The sequence below is a fragment of the Felis catus genome, chromosome A3 (genome assembly GCF_018350175.1).
Source record: "Felis catus isolate Fca126 chromosome A3, F.catus_Fca126_mat1.0, whole genome shotgun sequence".
In the NCBI taxonomy this organism is placed as follows: Eukaryota; Metazoa; Chordata; class Mammalia; order Carnivora; family Felidae; genus Felis; species Felis catus.
In genome coordinates, this window is record NC_058370.1 from 91,192,570 (window position 1) to 91,217,421 (window position 24,852).

At 38.3% G+C, this 24,852-nt stretch overlaps 1 protein-coding gene across 1 annotated transcript in view; it reads right to left on the reverse strand.

The window, feature by feature from the left end:
• TACR1 (tachykinin receptor 1) overlaps nucleotides 1-24,852 on the reverse strand; it is a 141,708-nt gene that overhangs the window by 50,222 nt on the left and 66,634 nt on the right. Inside the window, exon 2 of the mRNA XM_003984160.5 lies at nucleotides 19,034-19,228. Coding sequence (XP_003984209.1) covers nucleotides 19,034-19,228 — 195 coding nt within the window. The remainder of the gene's footprint in view (nucleotides 1-19,033; nucleotides 19,229-24,852) is intronic.

Consider the following 24,852-nt stretch of genomic DNA (forward strand, 5'->3'; position numbering starts at 1 on the left):
CATGCCCTAGGACAATGAAAGATGAATCAAAATGAGAATTCAAAATCAGGAAGCCCTGGAGCTAATAAACTGGTGATGATTAATAAAACACAAATATATAGAGACAACTATGGGTCATTGTTTATAAACCATAGTTATAAAATGGAAGAGAAAACACTTGTAAGAAGACAGGTCTATATCAGTTGTTCTCAACCTCTTTGGTCTTAGGGCATTTTTACACTCAAAAAAATTACTGAAGATCCCAAAGAGCTTTGTTCATGTGGGTTCTACTTATCAATAGTTACAACACAAGAAACAAAAACTGAGAAAATTTGAGTGTTTGTTAAGTCATTTAAAAATAACAGTAACACCTCTAGAGCCCAGATCTTTGTTTCTAATACCATTCTCCTGAGACAGAGGAAAGGAGCAGAAAGTATAATTTGCTATGATTTTCATCTTCCCTGCTCCCTCTCCATTGTAGAGGGGAGATTAGAGATACTCAGAGCCCTGTCCCCCTTCTCTGGTCATCAGGGTTCATGACTCCAAATGTTGAAGCCATTGGGAATCTGGGCAATGGCCCCTGAGCTGGCAGTTTCTTCCCCTGAGGCCTACTGCACATTCCAGAATTGAAAGGTTCAAGGTCTAGCCTTACCCATTCCCTCAAGCCCTTCCTTAGCATCACCGTGCAGCCTTCTGCACTGACAGATTCCTGACACTTGTTTTCCCATGTGAGTCATTCTTCTTCCATCAGGCTGCATCCTCCCTCTATCAGGTCTCAGGTGCTCAGCTACATGAAAAACTTGGACCCTGTCCAATGGGTAACACCCTGCACTCATTTTCTAGAGCTGAAATGGGTTCTACATTTTTCTGACAATTTTAGGGGCTATTCCAGAAGGAGAAGTAAATAACTATATTGGACTTAAACTAGAGTATTACATTCAAATTTTGAAATGATCCCTTTAGGATATAGGAGTGCTGATGCATAGGGGCACATGTACCCCAATGTTTATAGCAGCACTTTCAACAATAGCCAAATTATGGAAAGAGCCTAAATGTCCATCAACTGATGGATGGATAAAGAAGATTTGGTTTATATATACAATGGAATACTACTTGGCAATGAGAAAGAATGAAATCTGGCCATTTGCAGCAACGTGGTTGGAACTGGAGGGTATTATGCTAAGTGAAATAAGTCCGTCAGAGAAAGGCAGATACCATATGTTTTCACTCATATGTGGATCTTGAGAAACTTAACAGAAGACCATGGGGAGAGGTGGGGAGAAAAAAGTTACAAACAGAGAGGGAGGGAGGCAAACCATAAGAGACTCTTAAATACAGAGAACAAGCTGAGGGAGATGGGGGGGTGAGGGAGAGGAGCAAGTGGGTGATGGACATTAAGGAGGGCACTTGCTGGGATGAGCACTGGGTGTTGTATGGAAAGCAATTTGACAATAAATTATATTAAACAAAGAAATGATTCCCTTTATATTTTTCAGCTGGTAACCACAAATTAAAAACCAGTAATAGATATGGAAAATATTAAATAGAGAAAGGAATCCAAGTATATCACTAAAGAAAGCCAGCTAACGGTGAGGAAAGAGAGCAAGAGAAGAAAGGAACAGAGGAGAACTATAAAAACAATCATAAAAAAGTAACAAAATGGCAATAAGTACACACCTGTCAAAAATTACTTTGAATGTAAATGGACTGAACACTGTAATCAAAAGATGTAGAGTGACGGAATAGATAAAAATGTAAGACCCACCTATAAGAGACCCATTTCAAACCTAAAGATACGTGCAGATTGGAAGTGAAAGGATGGAAAAGCATTTATCAGGCAAATGGAGGTGAAAAGAAAGCCTACATAGCAATACTTATATTGAACCAAATAAACTTTAAAACAAAGGCGATAACAAGAGATAAAGAAGGACACTATACAATCATAAAGGGAATAATTCAACAAGAAGATATAACAATTGTAAATATTTACTCAATATGGAAGCACCCAAATACATAAAGCAGCTAATAACAAACATAAAGGAAGAAAGTAATTGATAGTAATACAACAATAGTAGGGGACTTTAACACTCAACTTGCATCAGTGGATAGATCATCCAAGCAGAAAAATGTCAAGGAAACAGTGCCTTTGAATGACACATTGGACCAGTTGGATCTAACATATATATTGAGAACATTCCATCCTAAAACATTCCGTCTACTTTTCAAGTGTACATGGAACATCCTCCAGAACAGATCACATATTAGACCACAAAACAAGTGCCAACAAATTAAAAAAGATTGAAGACATACCATGTATCTTTCCCAAACACAATGCTATGAAACTGGAAATAAGTTACAAGAAAAAATCTGGAAAGAACACATAGAAATCTAGAAATACATGGAGGTTAAATAACATGCTACTAAACAATGAATAGGTCAACAAAGAAATCAAAGAAGACATAAAAAATGCATGGAGACAAAAGCAAATGAAAACAAAATAGTCCAAAATCTTTGGGATTCAGCAAAAGCTGTTCTAAGGGGGAAGTTTATAGCAATAGAGGTCTATTTCAAGAAGCAAGAAAAATATCAAATAAACAACCCAACTTTATACCTAAAGGAGCTAGAAAAAGAACAAACAAAATCTGAAACTAGTACAGAAGGAATAATAAGATTAGGGCATACATAAACAAAATAAAAACAAAAACAAAAAAACTCCAGATCAATGAAACCAGGAGCTTGTTCTTTGAAAAAAAATCAGTAAAGTTGATAAACCTTTAGCTAGACTCATCAAGGAAAAAAAAAGAAAGAGAACTCAAATAAGATCAGAAATGAAAGAGGGAAAATAACAACTGACACTAAAGAAATACAAAGGATTGTAAGAGAATATTATGAAAAATTATATGCCAACAAATTGGATAACCTGGAAGAAATGGATAAGTTTCTAGAAACATATAACTTCCCCAAACTGAATCAGGAAGAAATAGAAAATTTGAACAGATCAATTACCAGCAATGAAATTGCCTTAGTAATAAAAAAACAACAACAACAACAACAACAAACAAAAGTCCAGGACCAGATGGCTTCACAGGTGAATTATACCAACATTTAAAGAAGAATTAATACCTATGCTTCTCAAACTGTTCCAAAAAATACAAGAATAAGGAAAACTTCCAAATTCATTCTATGAGGCCACCACAACATTCCCCTGATGCCAAAACCAAATAAAAGCACTACAAAAAAAGAAAGAGAAAGAGAGAGAGAACTACAGGCCAACATCTCTGATGAACATAGTTGAAAGAATCCTCAATAAAATATTAGCTAACCAACTCCAACAATACATCAAAAATATCATTCACCATGATCAAGTGGGATTTATTCCTGGGATGCAAGGGTGGTTCAGTATTCACAAATCAATCAACGTGATACATCACATGAACAAGAGAAAGAATAAAAACCATATGATCATCTCAATAGATTCAGAAAAAGCATTTAACAAAGTACAACATCTATTCATGATAAAAGCCCTCAACCAAGTATGTTTAGAGAGAACATACGTCACATAGTAAAGGCCACATATGAAGAGCCCATAGCTAACATCATACTCAATAATGAGAAACTGAAGAGTTTTTCGTTTAAGGTCAGGAACAGGACAAGGGTGTCCATTCTTACCACTTTTTTTTCAACATAGTGCTAGAAGTCCTAGTCACAGCAATCAGACAAGAAAAAGAAATAAAAGGCATTCAAATTAGTAAGGAAGTAAAACTTTCACTATTTGCAGATGACACGATACTATAGAAAACCATAAAGAGTACACCAAAAAACTACTAGAACCAATAAATGAATTCAGTAAGGTTGTAGGATACAAAATCAAGGTACAGAAATCCATTGCTCTTCTATACACTAATAATGAAGTAGCATAAAGAGAAGTTAAGAAAAACAATCCCATTTACAATTGCACCAAAAATAATAAAATACTTAGGATAAACTTAACCAAAGAGGTGAAAGACCTGTACTCTGAAAACTATAAAATACTGATGAAAGAAATTGAAGATGACAGAAACAAATGGAAAGACACTCCATGCTCATGGACTGGAAGAACAAATATTGCTAAAATGGCCATACTGCCCAAAGCAATCTATAGATGCAATGCAATCTTTATGAAAATACCAGCAGCATTTTTCACCAAACTGGAATATTTATTCCTAAAATTTTTATGGAGCCATAAAAGACCCCAAATATCCAAAGCAATCTTGAGAAAGAGGAACAGAACTGGAGTTATCACAATTCTGGATTTCAAGATATACTACAAAGCTCTAGTAATCAAAAGAGTGTGTTCCCAACACAAAAATAGTGAGATCAACGTAACAGAATAGAGAGCCCAGAAATAAACCCAGAAAAGAGAGCCCAGAAATAGACAATTATATGATCAATTAATCTTCCACAAAGGAGGCAAGAAAATGCAGTGCGAAAAAGTCAGTCTCTTTAATAAATGGTATTGGGAAAACTTGACAGCTACATGCAAAAAAAAAAAAAAAAAAAAAGAAACTGGACCGCTTTCTTACACGATACCGAAAAATAAATTCAAAATGGATTAAAGACCTAAATGTGAGACTTGAAACCACAAAAATCCTGGAAGAGAGCACAGGCAGTAATTTCTGTGATATCAGCTGTAGCAACATTTTTCTAGGAAGGTGATGCTACCATCCCAGTGGACCTGAAGGCAGAACTTCAAAGAGTATTAATCTCAAGCTTTAAGACCTAATGGAGCTGAACAGCTGTACATATAAAAACAAAAAAACAAAAACAAAAACAAAAAACAAAAACAAAAACAAAAAACAAACTAGACTACATCCTAACACCATACACACACAAAAAAAATTCAAAATGGATTAAAGACCTAAATGTGAAACCTAAAACCATAAAAATACTAGAAGACAACATTGGCAGTAATTTCTCTGACATTAGCCATAGGGACATTCTTCTAGATACGTCTCCTGAGGCAAGGGAAACAAAAGCAAAAATAAGTATTGAGACTATATCAAAATAAAAAGCTTCTGCACAACAGAGGAACAATCAACAAAACCAAAAGACAACCTACTGAATGGGAGAAGATACTGACATATCTGGTAGGGGTTAGTATCCAAATAACATATCTAATTAAAGGTTAGTATCCAAAAAATATAAGGAACTTACACAACTCAACACCAAGAAAATAAATAATCTAATTTAAAAATTGGCAGAAGACATGAACAGACATTTCTCCAAGACATAAAGATGGCCAACAGACACATGAAAAGATGCTCAACATCACTCACCATTGGGGAAATACAAATCAAAACCACAATGAGATATCACCTCACGCCTGTCATAATGACTAGAATCAAAAAAACACAAGAAACAACAAGTGTTGGTGAGGATGTGGAAAAAAGGAACCCTCTTGCACTGTTGGTGGGAATGCAAGCTGGTGCAACCACTGTGGAACAGTATGGAACTTCCTCAATGCAATTCCTATAAAAATAACACCAGTATTCTTCACAGAACTAGAACAAACAATTCTAAAATTTGTGTGGAGTCACAAAAGACCCAGAACAGTCAAAATAATGCTGAAAAAGAAAACCAAAGCTGGAGGCATCACAATCCTGGACTTCAAGTTGTATTACAAAGCAGTATTTATTAAGACAGTATGGTATTGGCACAAAAGAGATGACACATAGACCAATGGATCAGAATAGAGAACCCAGAAATGGACCCACAAACATATGGCCAACTGATCTTTGACAAAACAGGAAAGAATATCCAATGGAAAAAAAAAGCCTCTTCAGCAGATAGTTCTGGGAAAATTGGACAGTGACATGCAGAAGAATGAAACTGGACCACTTTCTTATACCACACACAAAAATAAATTCAAAATGGATGAAAGACCTAAATGTCAGACAGGAAACCATCAAAATCCTACAGGAAAAAATGGGCAACCTTGTACAATGTTATTTTTAATGGCTGCAAAGTTTTTCTTTGTGTGGATGATATATTGATGATTTAATCAGTCCCGTATGATGGCATTTGTTTCTAATTTTACACTTATAAACCATGGTGATATCAATATCTTGCATATATATTCATGCCCTCTTGACTTTCTGTGTACAATTGCTGATCCAAATCAAGTGTATATTTAATCTTTTTAAGTTCTTATTTTAATTCCAGTTAGTTAACATACAGTGTTATATTAGTTTCAGTACAGTATAGTGATTCCATATTCCATACATCATCCAGTGCTCATCATGACAGGTGTACTCCTTAATCCCCATCACCTGTTTAACTCATCCCCCCATTGCCTCCCCTTCGGTAACTATCAGTTTGTTCTCTATAGTTAAGAATCTGTTTTTTGGTCTCTCTCTCTCTCTCTCTCTCTCTCTCTCTCTCTCTCTCTCTCTCTTTCTCTCTCTTTCTCTCTCTGTTTTTCCCTTTGCTTCTAAGTGTCTATCAGTTGAATGGATAAAGAAGATGTGGTATATATAAATGTATATACAGTGAATATTATTCAGCCATAACAAAGAATGAAATCTTGCCATTTGTAACATGGATGGATCTAAAGAGTATAATGCTAAGTAAAATAAGTCAGTCAGAGACAAATACTATATAATTTCACTCTCAAGTGTATATTTAAAAACCTTGATAGATATTGTCAAACTGTCCTCCTGAAGACAGTGCTCATCTTCCCCACAAACTTGTTAATATTTAGAATTTTCTTTAAGTTTAATCTGGGCTAATAAAATAAAGAGAAAATTGGAATACAGTTTTTCATATCCTTTTATGAGCTATTAGTTTTTTGATTAAAAAAGCCTTATTCTTATTGATTAGTCAGAGCTTCTCTATGTTAATTACATTCATGGTTTTTCTCATACATTGTATTTTTCTCTTAATTTGTCATTTGCAGAACTTCCTCACAGAGTTTCTTGATATATAGAATTTAAGAAATATATCTATATCTGTATTCAAACCAGAAATCTCTTTCATTTTGGATTTGCCTTTGATGTTAGGAAAACCCCTTCTCCATCCCAACTTACATGGAATTTATACTGGTCTTAAGTTGTGAGAAAGGAATACAGCTTTATGATTAGCCCAGAGGTTCCCCAGAATATGTTTTATGGACAATGTTTCTGTGCGATGTTAATGATATTAATCAAAAGAAGGATTCTATGATCAAATAAGCTTGGGGAACATAAGGTTTAAGCAAAAGTGTCAGTTTTATTGACTTCGATACTTAATCAGGGTGGAGCCAATTTATTGCAATATAACTTGAAATAGCTAAACACTAGGAACAATCCAAATATACATGAAAATCATAGCAGGTAAATAAATGATGTTTTATCCACATGGAGGAATACTACACAGCCGTAGAAAATGAGAATGCTTGCTCCATATGGTGAAAAAGGATATCTGAGATAAATTGTTTATTGAAAAAGCAAGGTTCGGGTATATTATATATTTTGTATAGGAAACAAAACAAGATTATATGCACAAAATTTTAAAGATAAGCATAAAGAAACTTTAGAAAGCTCCCAAGAAAGTAAGAACAGTGGCTAGAGGGAGAAATCTTCTACTGATTATCCTTTTACACTAACTGTTTATTTTAAACCACATGAATGTATTTCCTATGAAGATAAATTTAAAACATTTTTGAATGAAAAGCCTCTCAGAGGCTTCAATATGCTAATATATATTGTGACTCTCTCCAAGTTGTTGGCAGTGGTGGGTTACGCAGTTGCCTATAAAATCGTTTGAGTTAGAAAATTCCACAGCATTTTGGTTGATCAGGTTTCCCTCCAAATTTATGGAATAATCCTTACAGATATGACATGTCATCTGTAGCATATAGTAAAGACAACATTTTAGAGTCTTGGGTTTCTGTGTATGTGTATGGGTGTGTGATTTCTGTTCTGTTTTTCTATTGATTAATTCTATCCCCAGAAATGAGTATTTTCATATCTGGAAGAGCATGCCATTTCTTATCATTGTTTTTCATTACCTTGCTGATATCAAAATTAATTCTTCTTGTTCAATGTTTTTTATTTTTTTCCAAAAACAAACTTTTATTTATTTATTTATTTATTTATTTATTTATTTATTTATTTATTTATTTATTAAAATTTACCTCCAAATTGGTTAGCATATAGTGCAACAATGATTTCAGGAGTAGATTCCTTAGTGCCCCTTACCCATTTAGCCCATCCCCCCTCCCACAACCCCTCCAGTAACCCTTAGTTTGTTCTCCATATTTATGAGCCTCTTCTGTTTTATTCCCCTCCCTGTTTTTATATTATTTTTGCTACCCTTCCCTTATGTTCATCTGTTTTGTCTCTTAAAGTCCTCATATGAGTGGAGTCATATGATTTTTGTCTTTCTCTGACTAATTTCACTTAGCATAATACCCTCCAGTCCCATCCATGTATTTGCAAATGGCAAGATTTCATTCTTTTTGATTGCCGAGTAATACTCCATTGTATATATGTACCACATCTTCTTTATCGATTCATCCATCGATGGACATTTGGGCTCTTTCCATACTTTGACTATTGTTGATAGTGCTGCTATAAATATTGGAGTGCATGTGTCCCTTCGAAACAGCACACCTGTATCCCATGGATAAATGCCTAGCAGTGCAATTGCTGTGTTGTAGGGTAGTTCTATTTTTAGTTTTTTGAAGAACCTCCATACTGTTTTCCAGAGTGGCTGCACCAGCTTGCATTCCCATAATTTTTTAAGTTTATTTATTTAGAGAGAGAGACAATAGCAGTGGGGGAAGAGCAGTTAGAGAGGGAGAGAGAGAATCCCAGGATGGCTCTGTGCTGCCAGCACAGAACCCGATGTGGGGCTTGAACCCATAAAGCCATGAGATCATGACCTGAGCCAAAACCAAGAGCTGGACGCTTAACCGACTGAGCCACCCGGGCATCCACAATCTTTTCTTGAATTATTTTTACTCATTTATTATTTCAAATGATTTGCTTTATCAGTTACCTAAATATGCTTGTGGGAAGTTTGTGGAGAGCTGATAGTTTTATGGAATTATACAAAGACAGAAGGGTGTTTCCACCTTTTGACTATTGTGAATAATGCTGCGATGAATACTGGTGTACAAATAGGAGAAAAAAGATGGAAAAGGAGACTGTTTCCTATATGCCCTTAGATACTTTCCAGGGTTTGAATCAAGTGAAATGCACTTCTCAAATATTCTTTTATGCCAATCAGTAAAGTCTAAAATAGCATGATGTTTTTCATTTTCTTCATGTAACTCCTATTTCTTAAGTACTCAAAGTGTTATTTTGTTTCTGTTGTAAAGGAGATCTATTATTCATTTATTTTCTCAAGGATTATTGAATATAAGCTATTGTTTCTTTAGTAGATATTACATTTTAACGAATTTATTTTGACATTTATTGAAACAGATATATGATGTTTTCCTTTTACCAATTAGTTGAATGAAATATAATAGATTTCCTGATAAGTTACTAACATTTGCTGGAAAAAGTCATGCTTAAAAACAAACCATTGTGGGGCGCCTGGGTGGCGCAGTCGGTTAAGCGTCCGACTTCAGCCAGGTCACGATCTCGCGGTCCGTGAGTTCGAGCCCCGCGTCAGGCTCTGGGCTGATGGCTCAGAGCCTGGAGCCTGTTTCCGATTCTGTGTCCCCCTCTCTCTCTGCCCCTCCCCCGTTCATGCTCTGTCTCTCTCTGTCCCAAAAATAAATAAACGTTGAAAAAAAATTAAAAAAAAAAAACAAACCATTGTTATTTTAATATAATTTTGAATTTTGGGGGTGACTTTTAATTAGGTTCTTTGCATCTATGTTTGTAAATGGAATTGGCCTGAAGATTTGTTTTTGAAGTTCTCTGTCAGTTTTTTACAATTATGTTGTGCCAAATGCATATAACAAATTATCAAGTTCTCCATATGGGTCTGAACTCTTGAAGAGCTTATAGGGTATTTGAAAGAATTTCTCTGCAAAAATTTTGGTACCAGTGCCTTTTATAAATGTAATTCTTGAGCAGTATTTTCATCCCTCTCCCCTTGAGCAGCATCAATTTGATATTTGTGGTTTTGTAGGAAATCATCCATTTTTATCTTACTGTGAGTTACACTCTCTGGCCTGTGTGTGCTTTGTCCTCAGTCTAAGAGCAGCTGCTTTTGGAAGCTGATGGTGGCAGCCCAAAGGAATCTCCAACTGGGGTGGGGGGTTCCCATCTTTCTCAGGCCTACACTTTCCTCTCCTAATTAGGGGCTGCTAGTTTATGTCTTGCCCATGACAGTCCTTGGTGGCTGCCTCCTCTTTGGCTCTCTCTGCACAGTGTCTACCAGAAAACCGAGTGAAATTTCTGGCATTTGTATGGCAACCTTCCTAGTTTCTGCATTAATGCAGGCTTTTTTCCCCCTCCTCCTCCTCCTTCTTCCTTACTTTGCTCACTAATTTCTTTATGGAGTCAAGGTTGAGGGATTGTTTTTATGCTACCATCTTTCCCTGAAGTGTTAATGTACTTTTCATTCTTGGTTTAACTGCTTTTCATCAATAGCTGAGACAATACCAGGGGCCCTCAGCTGTATCTATAAATGTAGCAGGTGTCAGGGGAGGAGATTAATCATAACAGCTAGCATAAACAATCAGTCCTGGAAACACGAATATGCTGACACCCCTTTGGCCAAGGCCTGGAAGAGCTTGGCAAAGGATACACATTTCTTTCCTTTCATTTATTTGTGAAATAGTCAAGGAGGTGGAAAATTTGAGAAGTAATGTTGCAGATACGTTTTCTGATATTCCCTTTCCCCTTCTTATTCTGTCAATTAGTTGACTTTCACTTTTCAGTGCTGTTAATGAAATTAAAGATCTGTATAAATATAAAAATTTCAGCTAATTTCTGATGATGGAGTGTAACACATAAAAGACAAAATGCTGCAAAAAAAATAACAACACATATTTTTATAGTCTTTGTTACAACTGGTACTTATAGAGAATTATTAGAGTTAATATATACACATTCATGTACACTTCTACAAATTTTCTAAGTAACAGAGTCATGAATGATATTATTTTCTGGCATCACCTTCTTCCCCAGTACTACTGATAATATTTGGAATTCAGGATAGGCATGTCTACTTCTTGCTACGACTCTACTGCATCATTCGGTACATACAAGTTTAATTAATAGAAAATGATATATGACCAATATTAATAAATGATTCAGGAAAACTGAAATTCCCCTGGATGTCTCAATCTTGTTCTTTTGGATGTCTTTCTCATTTTTCATCCTCATTACAGACTTTTTCTTGGCCTTGATGGTGGGCCCTCTGATAAAGAAATGTTGGCTCATTCATCTTCCTTGTCCTCAGGGGCCTTGCCCCTTCTGGGACCACTGGAAACTGACAGCCTGTATAGCATCCTCAAGTGTGAGTTTGGCTCTGAATGACTTTGAAAGCTATGGCACATTCCTCTGTGTGTTAACAGAACGGTGAAGTCTATGCATTTTTCAAAGCCAGTGGTTTCTCTTTTATACTTGTCCTTTCATGTGCATTTTTCTAGACCAGGAGGAGTCACTTTGGGTCACCCAGGAAGCCAGTCAATCCACTCCCCCTTCATAGGACTTCCTGGGCAGTATCACAGTTCACCAGAGCAGCCGCAGCAAAGCCGGCAGCTTGCAAATTATGGCAGGATTCCATTACAGATGATGATAGTATTGCATTAATAATGAGCCCACATCTTCACTTTCATCAATGTTACAACATTAGGATATTTTCTATAACCATGCATTGTAAAAATAAACAGAATGGCAGAGGACCCTGAAGTAGTCCCCGCAAGGATCTAGGAATATAGCTAGAAGCAGCTTGTTTTAAAGCTTAGTGTTTTGGAGGCGCCTGGGTGGCTCAGTTGGTTAAGTATCTGACTTCAGCTCAGGTTATGATTTCATGGTTTGTGAGTTCCAGCCCTGCATCGGGCTTTGTGCTGGCAGTGTAGAGCCTACTTAGGATTCTCTCTCTCCCTCTCTCTCTCTGCCCCTCCCCTACTTGTGCTCTCTCTCTCAAAGTAAATAAATAAACTTAAAAAAGCTTAGTGTTTTATCTTAAGTCAGCTAAAAGAACCCACTGGAGTAATTAATTTTCAAAGAGCAGATTAGTTAACAAAATTATTATTTATGCACACATTTAAACATATGGGTATATATTTTCATATCAGGTTGTAGAAACATGTTTAATGACACAGGTAATCATTTATGATATGGTAAAAGAAATAAGCAGATAATAAGATGTATATAAAAATTATCCATTTTATGAAAAGATATTCAACCCTACTTGTAATAAGAAAAATGCAAATTTTTAACTGTAATGGGAAAAAATCTAAAAGTTTGACAATACAGTACTCTGTTGGTAGGGTACAGAGAAACAGGGACTCTCATACACTATTTGTGAGAATGTGAATTAGTACAATCCCATGTGAAGGGCAAATGTCAAAATTAAAATGTTATATATCTTTGACTCAGCAATTCCATTTTTGGAATTTTTTGGCTATGGATAGCCTGACATGATACATGTAAAAGTTATCCATGGCAGCACTCTGTAATAACAAAAGACTGGAGACAATCCAAAGTCCACCAGAAGTGATGGCTTAAATAACACTGTACATTTGTAGCATGGAGTACTATGTAGCTGAGAAAAAGAATATAGAAGCTCTTCATGAACTGACATGGAAATATCTCTGAGATATATTAAATTAAAAAAATAGGGTACAGAACAATGTGCATAATAAGCTACATTTTGTGTTATAGAGAGGGAGACAATCTATATTTGTGCTGACTTGTATGTATATAAAACACTTCAAAAGAAACTAAGAACAGTAGTTCCCTAGAGATGGAATAAAAGACTGGAAGAATATTCATCAAAATGTTAGAGCCTTTGATAAATGATGGGCATGTGGGTGATTAAAGAAATTATAGGACTTTTCAGTATACTCCATGACTTACTTGTATTTTAAAATGCAAAATACAGTTTTAAATGATTTTCCATGGCACAAAAACAGAAACATAGACCAATGGAATAGAATAGAAACCCCAGAACTAGACTCACAAACGTATGGCCAACTAATCTTTGACAAAGCAGGAAAGAACATCCAATGGAAAAAAGACAGTCTCTTTAACAAATGGTGCTGGGAGAACTGGACAGCAACATGCAGAAGGTTGAAACTAGACCACTTTCTCACACCATTCACAAAAATAAACTCAAAATGGATAAAGGACCTGAATGTGAGATAGGAAACCATCAAAACCCTAGAGGAGAAAGCAGGAAAAGACCTCTCTGACCTCAGCCATAGCAATCTCTTACTCGACACATCCCCAAAGGCAAGGGAATTAAAAGCAAAAATGAACTACTGGGACCTTATGAAGATAAAAAGCTTCTGCACAGCAAAGGAAACAACCAACAAAACTAAAAGGCAACCAACGGAATGGGAAAAGATATTTGCAAATGACGTATTGGACAAAGGGCTAGTATCCAAAATCTATAAAGAGTTCACCAAACTCCACACCCGAAAAACAAATAACCCAGTGAAGAAATGGGCAGAAAACATGAATAGACACTTCTCTAAAGAAGACATCCGGATGGCCAACAGGCACATGAAAAGATGCTCAACGTTGCTCCTTATCAGGGAAATACAAATCAAAACCACACTCAGATATCACCTCACGCCAGTCAGAGTGGCCAAAATGAACAAATCAGGAGACTATAGATGCTGGAGAGGATGTGGAGAAACGGGAACCCTCTTGCACTGTTGGTGGGAATGCAAATTGGTGCAACCACTCTGGAAAACAGTGTGGAGGTTCCTCAGAAAATTAAAAATAGACCTACCCTATGACCTAGCAATAGCACTGCTAGGAATTTACCCAAGGGATACAGGAGTACTGATGCATAGGGGCACTTGTACCCCAATGTTTATAGCAGCACTCTCAACAATAGCCAAATTATGGAAAGAGCCTAAATGTCCATCAATTGATATGGACAAAGAAATTGTGGTTTATATACACAATGGACTACTACATGGCAATGAGAAAGAACGAAATATGGCCCTGTGTAGCAACGTGGATGGAACTGGAGAGTGTGATGCTAAGTGAAATAAGCCATACAGAGAAAGACAGATACCATATGTTTTCACTCTTATGTGGATCCTGAGAAACTTAACAGAAACCCATGGGGGAGGGGAAGAAAAAAAAAAAAGAGGTTAGAGTGGGAGACAGCCAAAGCATAAGAGACTCTTAAAAACTGAGAAAAAACTGAGGGTTGATGGGGGGTGGGAGGGAGGGGAGGGTGGGTGATGGGTATTGCGGTGGGCACCTTTTGGGATGAGCACTGGGTGTTTTATGGAAACCAATTTGACAATAAATTTCATATATTGAAAAAAATGATTTTCCAGGAAATTGACCAAGTCTATCTGTAGCATTTTGTAGCCCAGAGGTACATGCTTATGAATATAGCAGCAAGGGATCAGGGCTGTGGAGACTGTCTGGGTCTTATTTTCTGGTGAACATTTGTCTCTCCCATCAGGGACAACATCTGTCCTATATTCTCTTGAACAAATTGGGAAAATTCCAGGTGGGCTTAAGCGTAAAAGTCAGCAAGGTAAAATGCACGAGGTCAAGTAAACATGAGAATGAAGTTGGCTTATTCAAAGGTAAATACTTATGAATAATATCATTCCAGGCAAAGTCCCACACCTCAAAAGGTAGTTTATTCTGAAGGAACTCTTAGGATTGTCCCAATGAGAGCAGTTTCTTGGGAGCTTGTAAAACCAAAACCCTTTGAATAAGATTTAATTTTAAGTTAAAAAATATGAAACATACATTCCAGAAAAAGTGGATGAAAAAAATTACCTGGTGTTAGGAGTAATTTTTAAGCAAACACTCATGCTACTACTATCTAGCTCAAGAAATATAATAGTGCCCGCCCCTCAGAAGCACCTCTAAGTGCATCTTCTTGATCACACCCCTTTCCTCCCATGAGAGATAAACATGCCATTGCTTTCATGGTCCCTACTTCTTTGTTTGCATTTATAGTTTTGCCACCTACTGATGTGCCCTTGAAGATGTACTTTCATTTTGTTTTTAAATTTTTGTTTGTAAGGGCCATCTATGTTGCATGGAAATACATTTTGTTCATTGTATTAATTACATAGTATTCTGTTACATGCTTGTACCACAATTTTTACCCATCATACTGATGATGGACGTTTGGAGTATCTCCAATTCCAGGCATTAAAAAAAACACTGATATGCTTTATATGCTAGATGTTTCTGGGTGCATACATGCATGAATTTCTCCAGGGCAATTACCCCTCAGTGAAACTGTGGGGTTATGGTGTATGGATAGTTTCTGCTTTTCTAGATACTACAAAACGTTTTCCAATATGGTTTTATCAATGTATACTTCTAGCAGTCTACAAAGGTTCTCATTGTTTCCTAATTACACCGAAAGTTCTAAATTCTTAGTTGAGTCTGACTTCTTAACATTTGCTAGTCTAATAGGTGTGCAGTAAGATGTCACTGTGGTTTTAATTTATATTTGACTGGTGATGAATGAAGTTGTGTGCCTCCTCATGTATTATTGGTCATTTGGACATTTCTTTTTGTGAAGTGCATGTTCAAAAGTTTTCCTTTCTTTTATTGGATTGCTTTTCTTTAATAGTGCTTAATTTAATCCATGTATTAATAAAGAATCTGAATGATGAATGATCAGGACTGGGGTTTCACCATGCAGCCAGAAGGCAAATGCAGCAATCTAAGATTTTTCACAAAACCCTTTTATATGATTAGCTGACACAGATTTTTCATCAGGCAAATTGGGCTTAAGCACCTGCCCACCACACTGTCTGCTGCCAGTCATCTGTCTGTGCATCCAGATCAATGAATGATGCTGATGGATATAGTTAACACTCACCAGTCTCTTCTCCTGTGCCTGGCACTGGGCTAAGCATGTGCCTTATTTACTTCTCTCAATACCTCTTTGTGGAATGTTCCATTAGGCTTAGAGGCTTAAATAACTTGACTGTGATGACTCAACTGGAGTGCGATATGGCTGGGAGTTGATCCTTCATTTAACTCCAGAGCCCGTGTTCTTATCATACTCATTATACTGTCTTAAATGAAGCTTCTTTCTGGTTTCAAATTTGGGATTATTGTATGCTTTGGAAATGGCAATCAGTTTTAGTAGAAGAGAATATAAGGGAGCACTTAGTTTAGAGCTAGTAAAAAAATTCCCCCAAAATATATCATAATGCATTATGAAGGATATTGACAAAAAAATTGGCTTACATAAAGCTTACTATGCACTTGAGATATGTTCACTTCACTTCACAGTCTGTACGTGGATGGCAAATACGGATTCCTTTAACTTACTACTGCATCCATAAACAACTGACACATCTTGAATAGATAAAATCAGATGCTCTTCTCCAGACTCATTTTTTGAGGTTAAAATCATGAAATAAACATATGGTATTGTCTTTCTCTGACTTATTTCACTTACCATTATACTCTTTAGCTCCATCTGTGTTGTTGCAAATGGCAAGATACCATTATTTTTTATGGCCAAATAATATTCCTCTGTGTGTGTGTGTGTGTGTGTGTGTGTGTGTGTGTGTGTGTGTGTGTACCTCACATTTTTATCCATTCATCCTCACTCATATATGGAATTTAAAAAACAAAACAAATGAGCAAAGGGGAAAAAAAGAGAGAGAGGGACAAACCAAGAAACTAGAGTGAACAAACTGAGGGTTACCAGAGGGGAGGTGGCTGTGAGGATGGGTGAAATAGGTGAGCACTTATCATGATGAGCACTAAGTAATATATAGAATTGTTGAATCACTGTTATGCTGTGTATCCCTGAAACAAACATAACACTGTATGTTAACTATACTGGAATTAAAATTTAAAACTTAATAAAAACAAATAAATAGAAAAGAAGTTAAAAAATCATGCAGTAAACAATGATGGCAAATCTAATCATGCATCCAGTACAGCCACCCTAAATTCTCAAAGCAAGGAAATAAGACAATCTGGCACACTTTGTTGAGTCTCAAAGGGCTTTCTAGTCATTAATAAGCATAAAACAGCAGAATGTTCCAAAGTAAAACTTTAAATACTACTGTTTCTTGGACAAAGCTCCAGAGATCTGTGGAAAAATAAACCTTTATTCCCACATTAAACTTTGAATTTGTTGGAAGATAAATGAACTATATTTTGAAGCAAAACTTTAGAAAGGTGACCAGACTTGGGAAAAATCTTGATAATCAAGAGCCGTGCTATAGTCCACACAGTTGAGGGCAGTTTCTAAGCAGTTTATAATGGGATTTAATTCAGAGGGTTTTTATTTTTCCCTTTTCAGGGAACCTTCCGGTTTGAACACATTCACAGGCCCTGTATGGTTTGCAAAGCTATGTTCTTTCTCCCGCTGAGACCCCGCTCAGGCTTGTGGTGTCATTTGAAAGAATAATTTCCAATGTCTCCTTCTAGGCTGAGCATTAATCCCCCCACTGCTTGATCGATTAAATCCCACTGCCTGTGTCTGGAAGGCGAAGTCTGAGCTTTATGTATTGCTTTCTGGCAAGCCCCATTTCCATGCTCCCCGTACAGATGCAGCAGTATAACTCTATGCAACAGGCTTTTGTACCCTCAAATCTTGGGGGCCAACAGGTAATGTCTCATGTAACCATCTAATCAGATTAAAGGCCTATCATGACTATACTGCTACCTGATGAATTCGGCTCGATAATAATATCTTGCCTTTTGTATGGCATTTAGTTGCTTACAAGGTGAGGATACATTATCTTGTTTGCTCTTCACAATAGTTGTTTATGGGAAGCAGTGTTTTATCATCTTGCATTTTAACAATGAGGGGAGATTGTTATCCTTGCCCAGAGTCACATAGCTGGTAATGGCAATCTTGTTATTAAAACATAGATCATCTGATTATTAACACCAGTGTACTTTTATGATTCACATAATAAACCCAAGATTGGAGGATTATAGAGAACTTTCAAAAGGACCCACATTATCCATGTGCTCTGAGTCCAGAAAACTGATGGTAATATAAATGTCACATTGCCGCTCACCTGGGCAGAATGAAACAAAGAATAAGCCATTTCAGTGTCACCTGTAGGAGAAGTAGACTTGGAGAAAATTGCCAGGATTTCTTTGGAAAACCTTAAATGTGATCAGTCAGGCCCTGGAAGATAAGCAGGACTGCCTTGTAGGAAACTTGTAACTCATAAGGTCTCAGTGCCCTGGCCTTGCCTTCCCGTGCATTTTGAATGCACCTGGAATGCATTTCCCCCACCTGGAAAGCCCTAGAGGATAGGTGATTTGGCTTGGTTTTCCCCAGAGGCACATCCTGAGATAAAGATTCAAGTGCAAGTGACTTGGTTAGGGGGAGAAAGAGATACTAGTAGGGAGTGGGCCGGTGGTATAAGGAAAGGTGTGTCATTGAGCCAGCTGCCACTGGGGTGACTGGAGTTTAATCCCAAGACAAAACCTTGGATATAGTGTAAAACCCACGCTTCAGAGACATCCCACTTGAGAGGTGAGGGAGCTGAGGTGTTCATACACCAACTCCTATCAGTTGTTGAGAGCTGCTGTGTGCAGGGGATAATTCCCCCACCTTCTGGCATGCTGAGCAGGAGGGTAGAGTAGTGTTCTATAGGTGAGGAAAAGGCTCCCAGGCAAAGCAATGCAGACCCTGGCAGGGCAGAGTTGTTGGTAAATGGCGGGAGGATATGGAAGAACACTTGGAGGGTAGGCTATAACAGGATGCAAGTCTGACATTTTTTCTAATTTTCATTCAAAGTCCACAGTAGTATTTGGGATATAATAATCCCTTGATAATTATGGACATATCAACTTGACATCAAGAGTGGCTATGAGAAATGCTTATAGATGGACACTAAATCCTAACCAACAAAATAACATGAAAAGAAAGAAGAAATAAGAAAAGGCAAAAGAGGTACCGGGGAGTCACCCCTACTCACACTTTCTCATAAATCTTGTTGGGATGCTCTGGCCATTCAATCATGCACACCACTCTGTTGGGCATGGTCTCCGTGGTCGAATAGTAGCCCTGGGGGAAGGCCAGCAGGAGAGCCAGGACCCAGATGACACAGATGACCACCTTGGTGGCCGTGGCTGACAACCGGGGCTGGAGGGGATGGATGATGGCCATGTACCTGGAACAGAGAAGAAAGGACAAATTTTTGATTTGGTCACCAAAATTTGCATTAGTGATTAACATTGTTCCTATCAATGAAAAATTCCAGGGAAACCTTTGACTTCTGATGATTTTTACAACTATTTTCTGATCCCTTTTTGCATATTCTATCTTTAAGTTTTATGACTCTTAGGACATAAACCCCTAAAATCCATGAGAAAAGTCATCCAGGTTCTTAAGTATTTTAGAGCCCATCTAGCAACATTCTAGGAGAGAAGTTTTCATCACTAGAACACTCATGGTCTATACCCAAGTTTATATCAGTGGCCTACAGTAGAATTAGAAGAATAAGAACAATGTTGTAAATTTATTCAATATAAACACTACCTTTATCCTTTTTGGATTAAAGGATAATGCTGATAGAAATAGTGGTTTTTAAAGTCTTTATGTGGCAATTTAAAAGGCTAGCAACCTTATGTTGGTGTCTACAATTTGAAGGAAAATGAATGTGTATGGTGAGAAAGTAGTAGCCTAACAGTAAAACATCAGCCCCTGGATAAATCTTCAAGTTGAAGTTCTTTGAACATCTACAAGTCAGTGTGTGGCTCACGACACATGCTTCACGGGGGAAAGTCTCCATTTGCTGAAACAGACACACTTAAGTTTATTATAGTCCAGGGTAGATGGAACGTCTACCCTGAAGGGAAACAAAGTGAATGATGACTCAGGACTTGGAATTGCTCCCTCCTCCATCTCCTCTCACCTGGGATGGAGCACTGAATGGCACCAGTTGAACAAGTGTGTCCACCTCTGAAATGCAGCAGAGATCTTAGGAATAATAAATATTCCAATCATCATTTCATACCAATTATAATCCCATCAATTCTGCATCTTCCCTTTTGAAAGGCATCCTGCCCTGCATGTTTTTCTTGCAAAATTTATGGATCCATATTTTAAAATATGCATTTTTTTTGTCAGAGTAGAAATTATATCTTACCCTGCCTTTGGGACTTAAATATTATCTGACAAAGCCTCGTATGTGATTTTCTGACACGCAGGTATTTCTGGCTCCTGTGGGACAGAATGGTCAATGGAGACTTCAGAAATGAGCAGACAAATAGCATCCCAGCTGTCAGCTGTCTGCACATAATTCCACATAATTCTTTTCCTACACTCTTTGGACTCCTAGGATCTGTAGGCCAGAACTGGTGCCACGGTTACAAGTAAAGCAATTTCATTCAGTATGTGCTCTACACGTTCGCACTGGGCACCTGCTGCATGTGGAACACAGCTTTTCCTTCTTGGCTCCATGCTTCTAATTTCTTCAGGGAGAGTAGGCGCATAAATAAGCAGCCACAAAACAGGACAGTGGGATATGTGACCTCAAGTGGTAATCTGATAAATACCTTAGAGCCTTACTGAGGGTGAGGAGGTAATCAAGTTGGTATGGCAGGGGGACTGCTGGAGGGGCTTAAAGAGGTGTGCTTGCTGGATTTGGGACAAGTCTGCTGAGCGTCCAGCTTGAAGGGCCCGAAACATTCAGAGCCTTCCTCTCTTCTCTGTTATGATTAGATCTGACTCCCTGTCTGGGGAGCTTGATGGCTCAGTTTTTGCGAAGGTTCGTTTGAGTGTCCTATCATAATTCTCAATTTTTTAAAGTTTATTTATTTATTTTGAGAGAGACAGAGAATGCGTGAGTTGGGGAGGGGCAGAAAGAGAGAGAGAGAGAGACAGAGAGAGAGAGAGAGAGAGAGAGCATCCCAAGCAGGCTCCACACTGCCAGCACTGAGCCCGATGCTGGGCTCAAACCCACAAAACCAGGAGATCATGACCTGAGCTGAAACCAAGAGTTAGACACTTAACCGACTGAGCCACCCAGGTGCCCCATAATCCTAAACTTTAAAATACTTTTCTGGGGCGCCTAGGTGGCTCAGTTGGTTAAGCATCTGACTTCAGTTCAGGTCATAATCTCACAGTTCGTGAATTCAAGCCCCATGTCGAGCTCTGTGTTGACAGCTCAGGGCCTGGAGCCTGTTTCAAATTCTCTCTCTGTCTCTCTCTCTGTCTCTCTCTGTCTCTCTGTCTCTCTCTCCCCCTCCCCTGCTCATGCTCTGTCTCTCTCTCTCTCTTTCTCTCTCTCTCTCTCAAAAATAAATAAATAAATAAATAAATATTTTAAAAAATTAAAAAAAATATAAAATACCTTTCTCTACATTTTCTTGCTAGGGACCTAGGCTTTCTTCTTTGGTCTTTTATAGTTATGCTCCTGAAGGTGTTCAGTGTGTGGAGGCTGGATATTAGGGTACCTCAGGTCAGCCTTTACATATATGATCAGAAGTGATAACCTTCAGGAAGGAACTCCCCAGAATATTTACCTTCTGCCTCTTTTGGAAAGTGAGCAGGCAGTCTGGAAGTCAGGAGAGAGTAGAATTAGGAATAGATTTGGAACAGATATTTTGGTGGGGGCAAGCAGTAATCTATAAATCTTTGGGCAAATCTCCTCAGCTGAGTTGGTGGCTATAAAGGTAATCATTCAGCTGTTCTCTAGAGCACCAAAAGGGCAAAGACGACTCTCAAGATACTGTGAATCAAGCATTGTCTGTCTTCTTTAGGTGACTTCAAGAGGCCATAGCTGTTTCCTAGTGAGGTCCACTACATAATAGACCTGATGACCTTCCATCCTTGGGGTGTTCTCCTGAAAAAAAACCCTGAGAAGTCCTGGTTTCCCTCCTGAAGGAATTTCTTGCTGCCTGAAGGCAATGAAGCACTGGTTTTCTCTTCAGTCATGGGGTGGCAGTGGATAGGGAACCCAGAAACAGAGCCGGCAAAGGTGAACTGTGAAACCACTATTGTCCTTTCCGATTTGGTGAAGAGCTGGACCTGGATAGTCAAGGCTAGAATCTCTTTGAGTGTTTGCATTAATTTAGGATTTCTTACTGGATCATTTCCCAGAGGCAAGATCTTTCCCCTACAAAGATGGACACATAGCCATAAAGATGTCTTTCCTTTCCAGCTTCTTCTTTTCCATCCAGGCTTCTGCTCTCACTGTAGCTGTGCCATTCTCAGGCCTCACAGGAGCTTGAGACCCCACAGAGGACAACGTGCTAATTATATTGCCCCCTTTTAATATTATCTCAAACGCAAGATTTTAATTTTCATTGCACTCAGCATAAACATTCAATCTTAAATAAACATACCTTACAACCCATCCCCAACCCCACATTGGTGATACACTGTTCAGAATCTAATGTGACTAGGGCTTAAGGGGAACTGCATCAGCATATTGGTGCTATAGCTCCAAATGGGTTGCAGAAAGTCATATTTTATCTTTATTGCAAAAATTACAACTTGGGAGCCCATTTCAGTTAACTCTGCCGTTTCTTGAGTGTAGGAGCCATTTCAGTGACAGATGAAAGCATTACGCACATAAAGCCAGAGAGAATACAGAAGATTGGCCTTAAAAAATGTATGTATTTTCATTTGTTCAGAATAGAGCCATTTATAAATCTCTCTCTTTCCTTTCATTTTTTCTCCCCTTCCTTCTTTCTTTCTTTGGCAATCCTCACTTCTGGGGCTTAAGAGACATGCTTCTCTCTTATTTACACCAAACCTAGTACCACTCAGGTAACTTGTCCACTGATGAATGTGTGTTTTCTTTCCTGATGACCATTCTGAGCTGGGATTCCACTAATATACACTTATATAATTATTTGTAACCCCCCTGAACAATTCTTGCTTATTCAGTTATGAGTTATCATTGAGCAAGTGCTCTAAGCCTTAGGAAAATGCATTCAATAAATATTTATTGACTGCACTGTGCTCAAGAGACCAGAAGGCAGTCAATGAAACGTCTTCCTGGTTTACGCATTAATCATCAGGCTGCCAGAGACAGGGGTCCGGAGGCTGTATGGGGTGTGGATTATGTTTTCCACGTCAGGTTGCTCCAGTCCCACGGAGGGCCAGTGGCTCTGATTTGAATTGCATGTGGCCTCTGAGCTGAAACATAGCACCTGAGGTGCTATCTTCCTCTTGCGTGATCATGCTTTATAAAAAGAACTCTCCATAGAGTCCCTGAAATCTGGCAAAATATAAGGCTGCACATTTTTGTAAAGGCAGAGTGAAATAATCTTACTGTGAAAAGGAATTCCAATCTTCTGACAATGCCCAGTATCCTCATGACGTCCCTTGTACCAGCCCTAAATCACCTGGCAGAGAGGATGTCTTTCCTCTGCCAAGAGACCGGACCTCCCAGACCCTTCCTCCAGGTCCAGTCCCTGACCTCCCTTACCCCCACTCCCTCCCTCCTGGGATGGTAGAGTTTCTGTCAGGGGACTACATCTTCCTGGGTTCAAATGATGAGGAATAGTGGCAGCTGAGAGCATGGCTGCTATGGTCTGGTTCAAAAGTTGGCAATCTTTTTCTGTAAAGGGCCAGATAGTAAATATTCTAAGCTTTGTGGCCCATAAAGTTTCTTTCATAACTACTCAACTCTGCCTTTGTAGTGTGAAAGCAGACAAGGCAACTATTCATGACTGTGTGTCAGTAAGACATAATTTACAAAATTGGTGGTGGCTGGGCTTGACTGTGGGCCATAGTTTGCTGACCCTTGGTCTGGTTTATGGGAAGTGAAGAGCAGGAGGAATTAGAACCATAGGAGAACATGGTGTACTCTTCAGAAACACTCTTTTAACTTTGGCAGACTGAAGACTCTAAGACTTAAACTCACTGGGTGGATAGATCTTAATGCCCACAAGGAGTTAGTAAAGTGGTCAGCTACCATTCATGACCCATAATCCAGCCCCTTGTCTGAGTATAGTGGTCACTAACCCATGATGGTTTTACTCCTCCTGGATGGCTCCTACTTATTTTCATGAGTTGGCCCATTTATCATGTCCCATGACTGGGTTTAGGTGCCCTGCCTTTCCTGCTGTGAAGATCTCTAACCTTGTATGGACCACATTTCAGTTTATTTGCCTATCTACCTTGTCTCGATTCATCCTTGACAGATTCTTTGGAGATGGCAGCTGCTGTGACTTATTCAAGCTGGTTTCCTTGGCTTCCCTCAGTGCCCAGGACATAGTAAATACTCAGTGAAAGCTTAATTGAATAATTGAATATATAAATTTCTTGGTACATAGCAGGGGCTCCATAAATGGCTGTTGAATAAAAATAAATGCAATAGGAGAACTACATTCTTACTATACCTTCATTCGTCCCAGTCTGAACATACGTGAGACTATTATGTGGGAATAATTATTCCTTAGTATTTTCTGTCATACAGACATCCAGGATAATCTTGCAGGAAGGGCTCACTGGACCTAGGTCTTCAGAAGTTCCTATCTCTTGACATTAAACCCTTAGGTAAATTCTCAATAAGTATTTGCTGACTAACTTCCACATTGACCACTAGGCAGAAAATTCAGTCTTTCTACATGGCATCACCGTCCAACTCTTCCTCTGAACAAGAGGTTGCCCCATGCTTTTCCCTCCTACTACTCACCCCTTTCCATCCCAGGGAGCACCTGTTGGGGCATCAGTTGGGGTTCTCTTCTAGGACATTTCTTTAATCATCAAAATCCTCATTTAGCCAGATCACTTGACCAGCAACTTTGTCCATTCAACTAAGCTTAAGCGTCACACAAC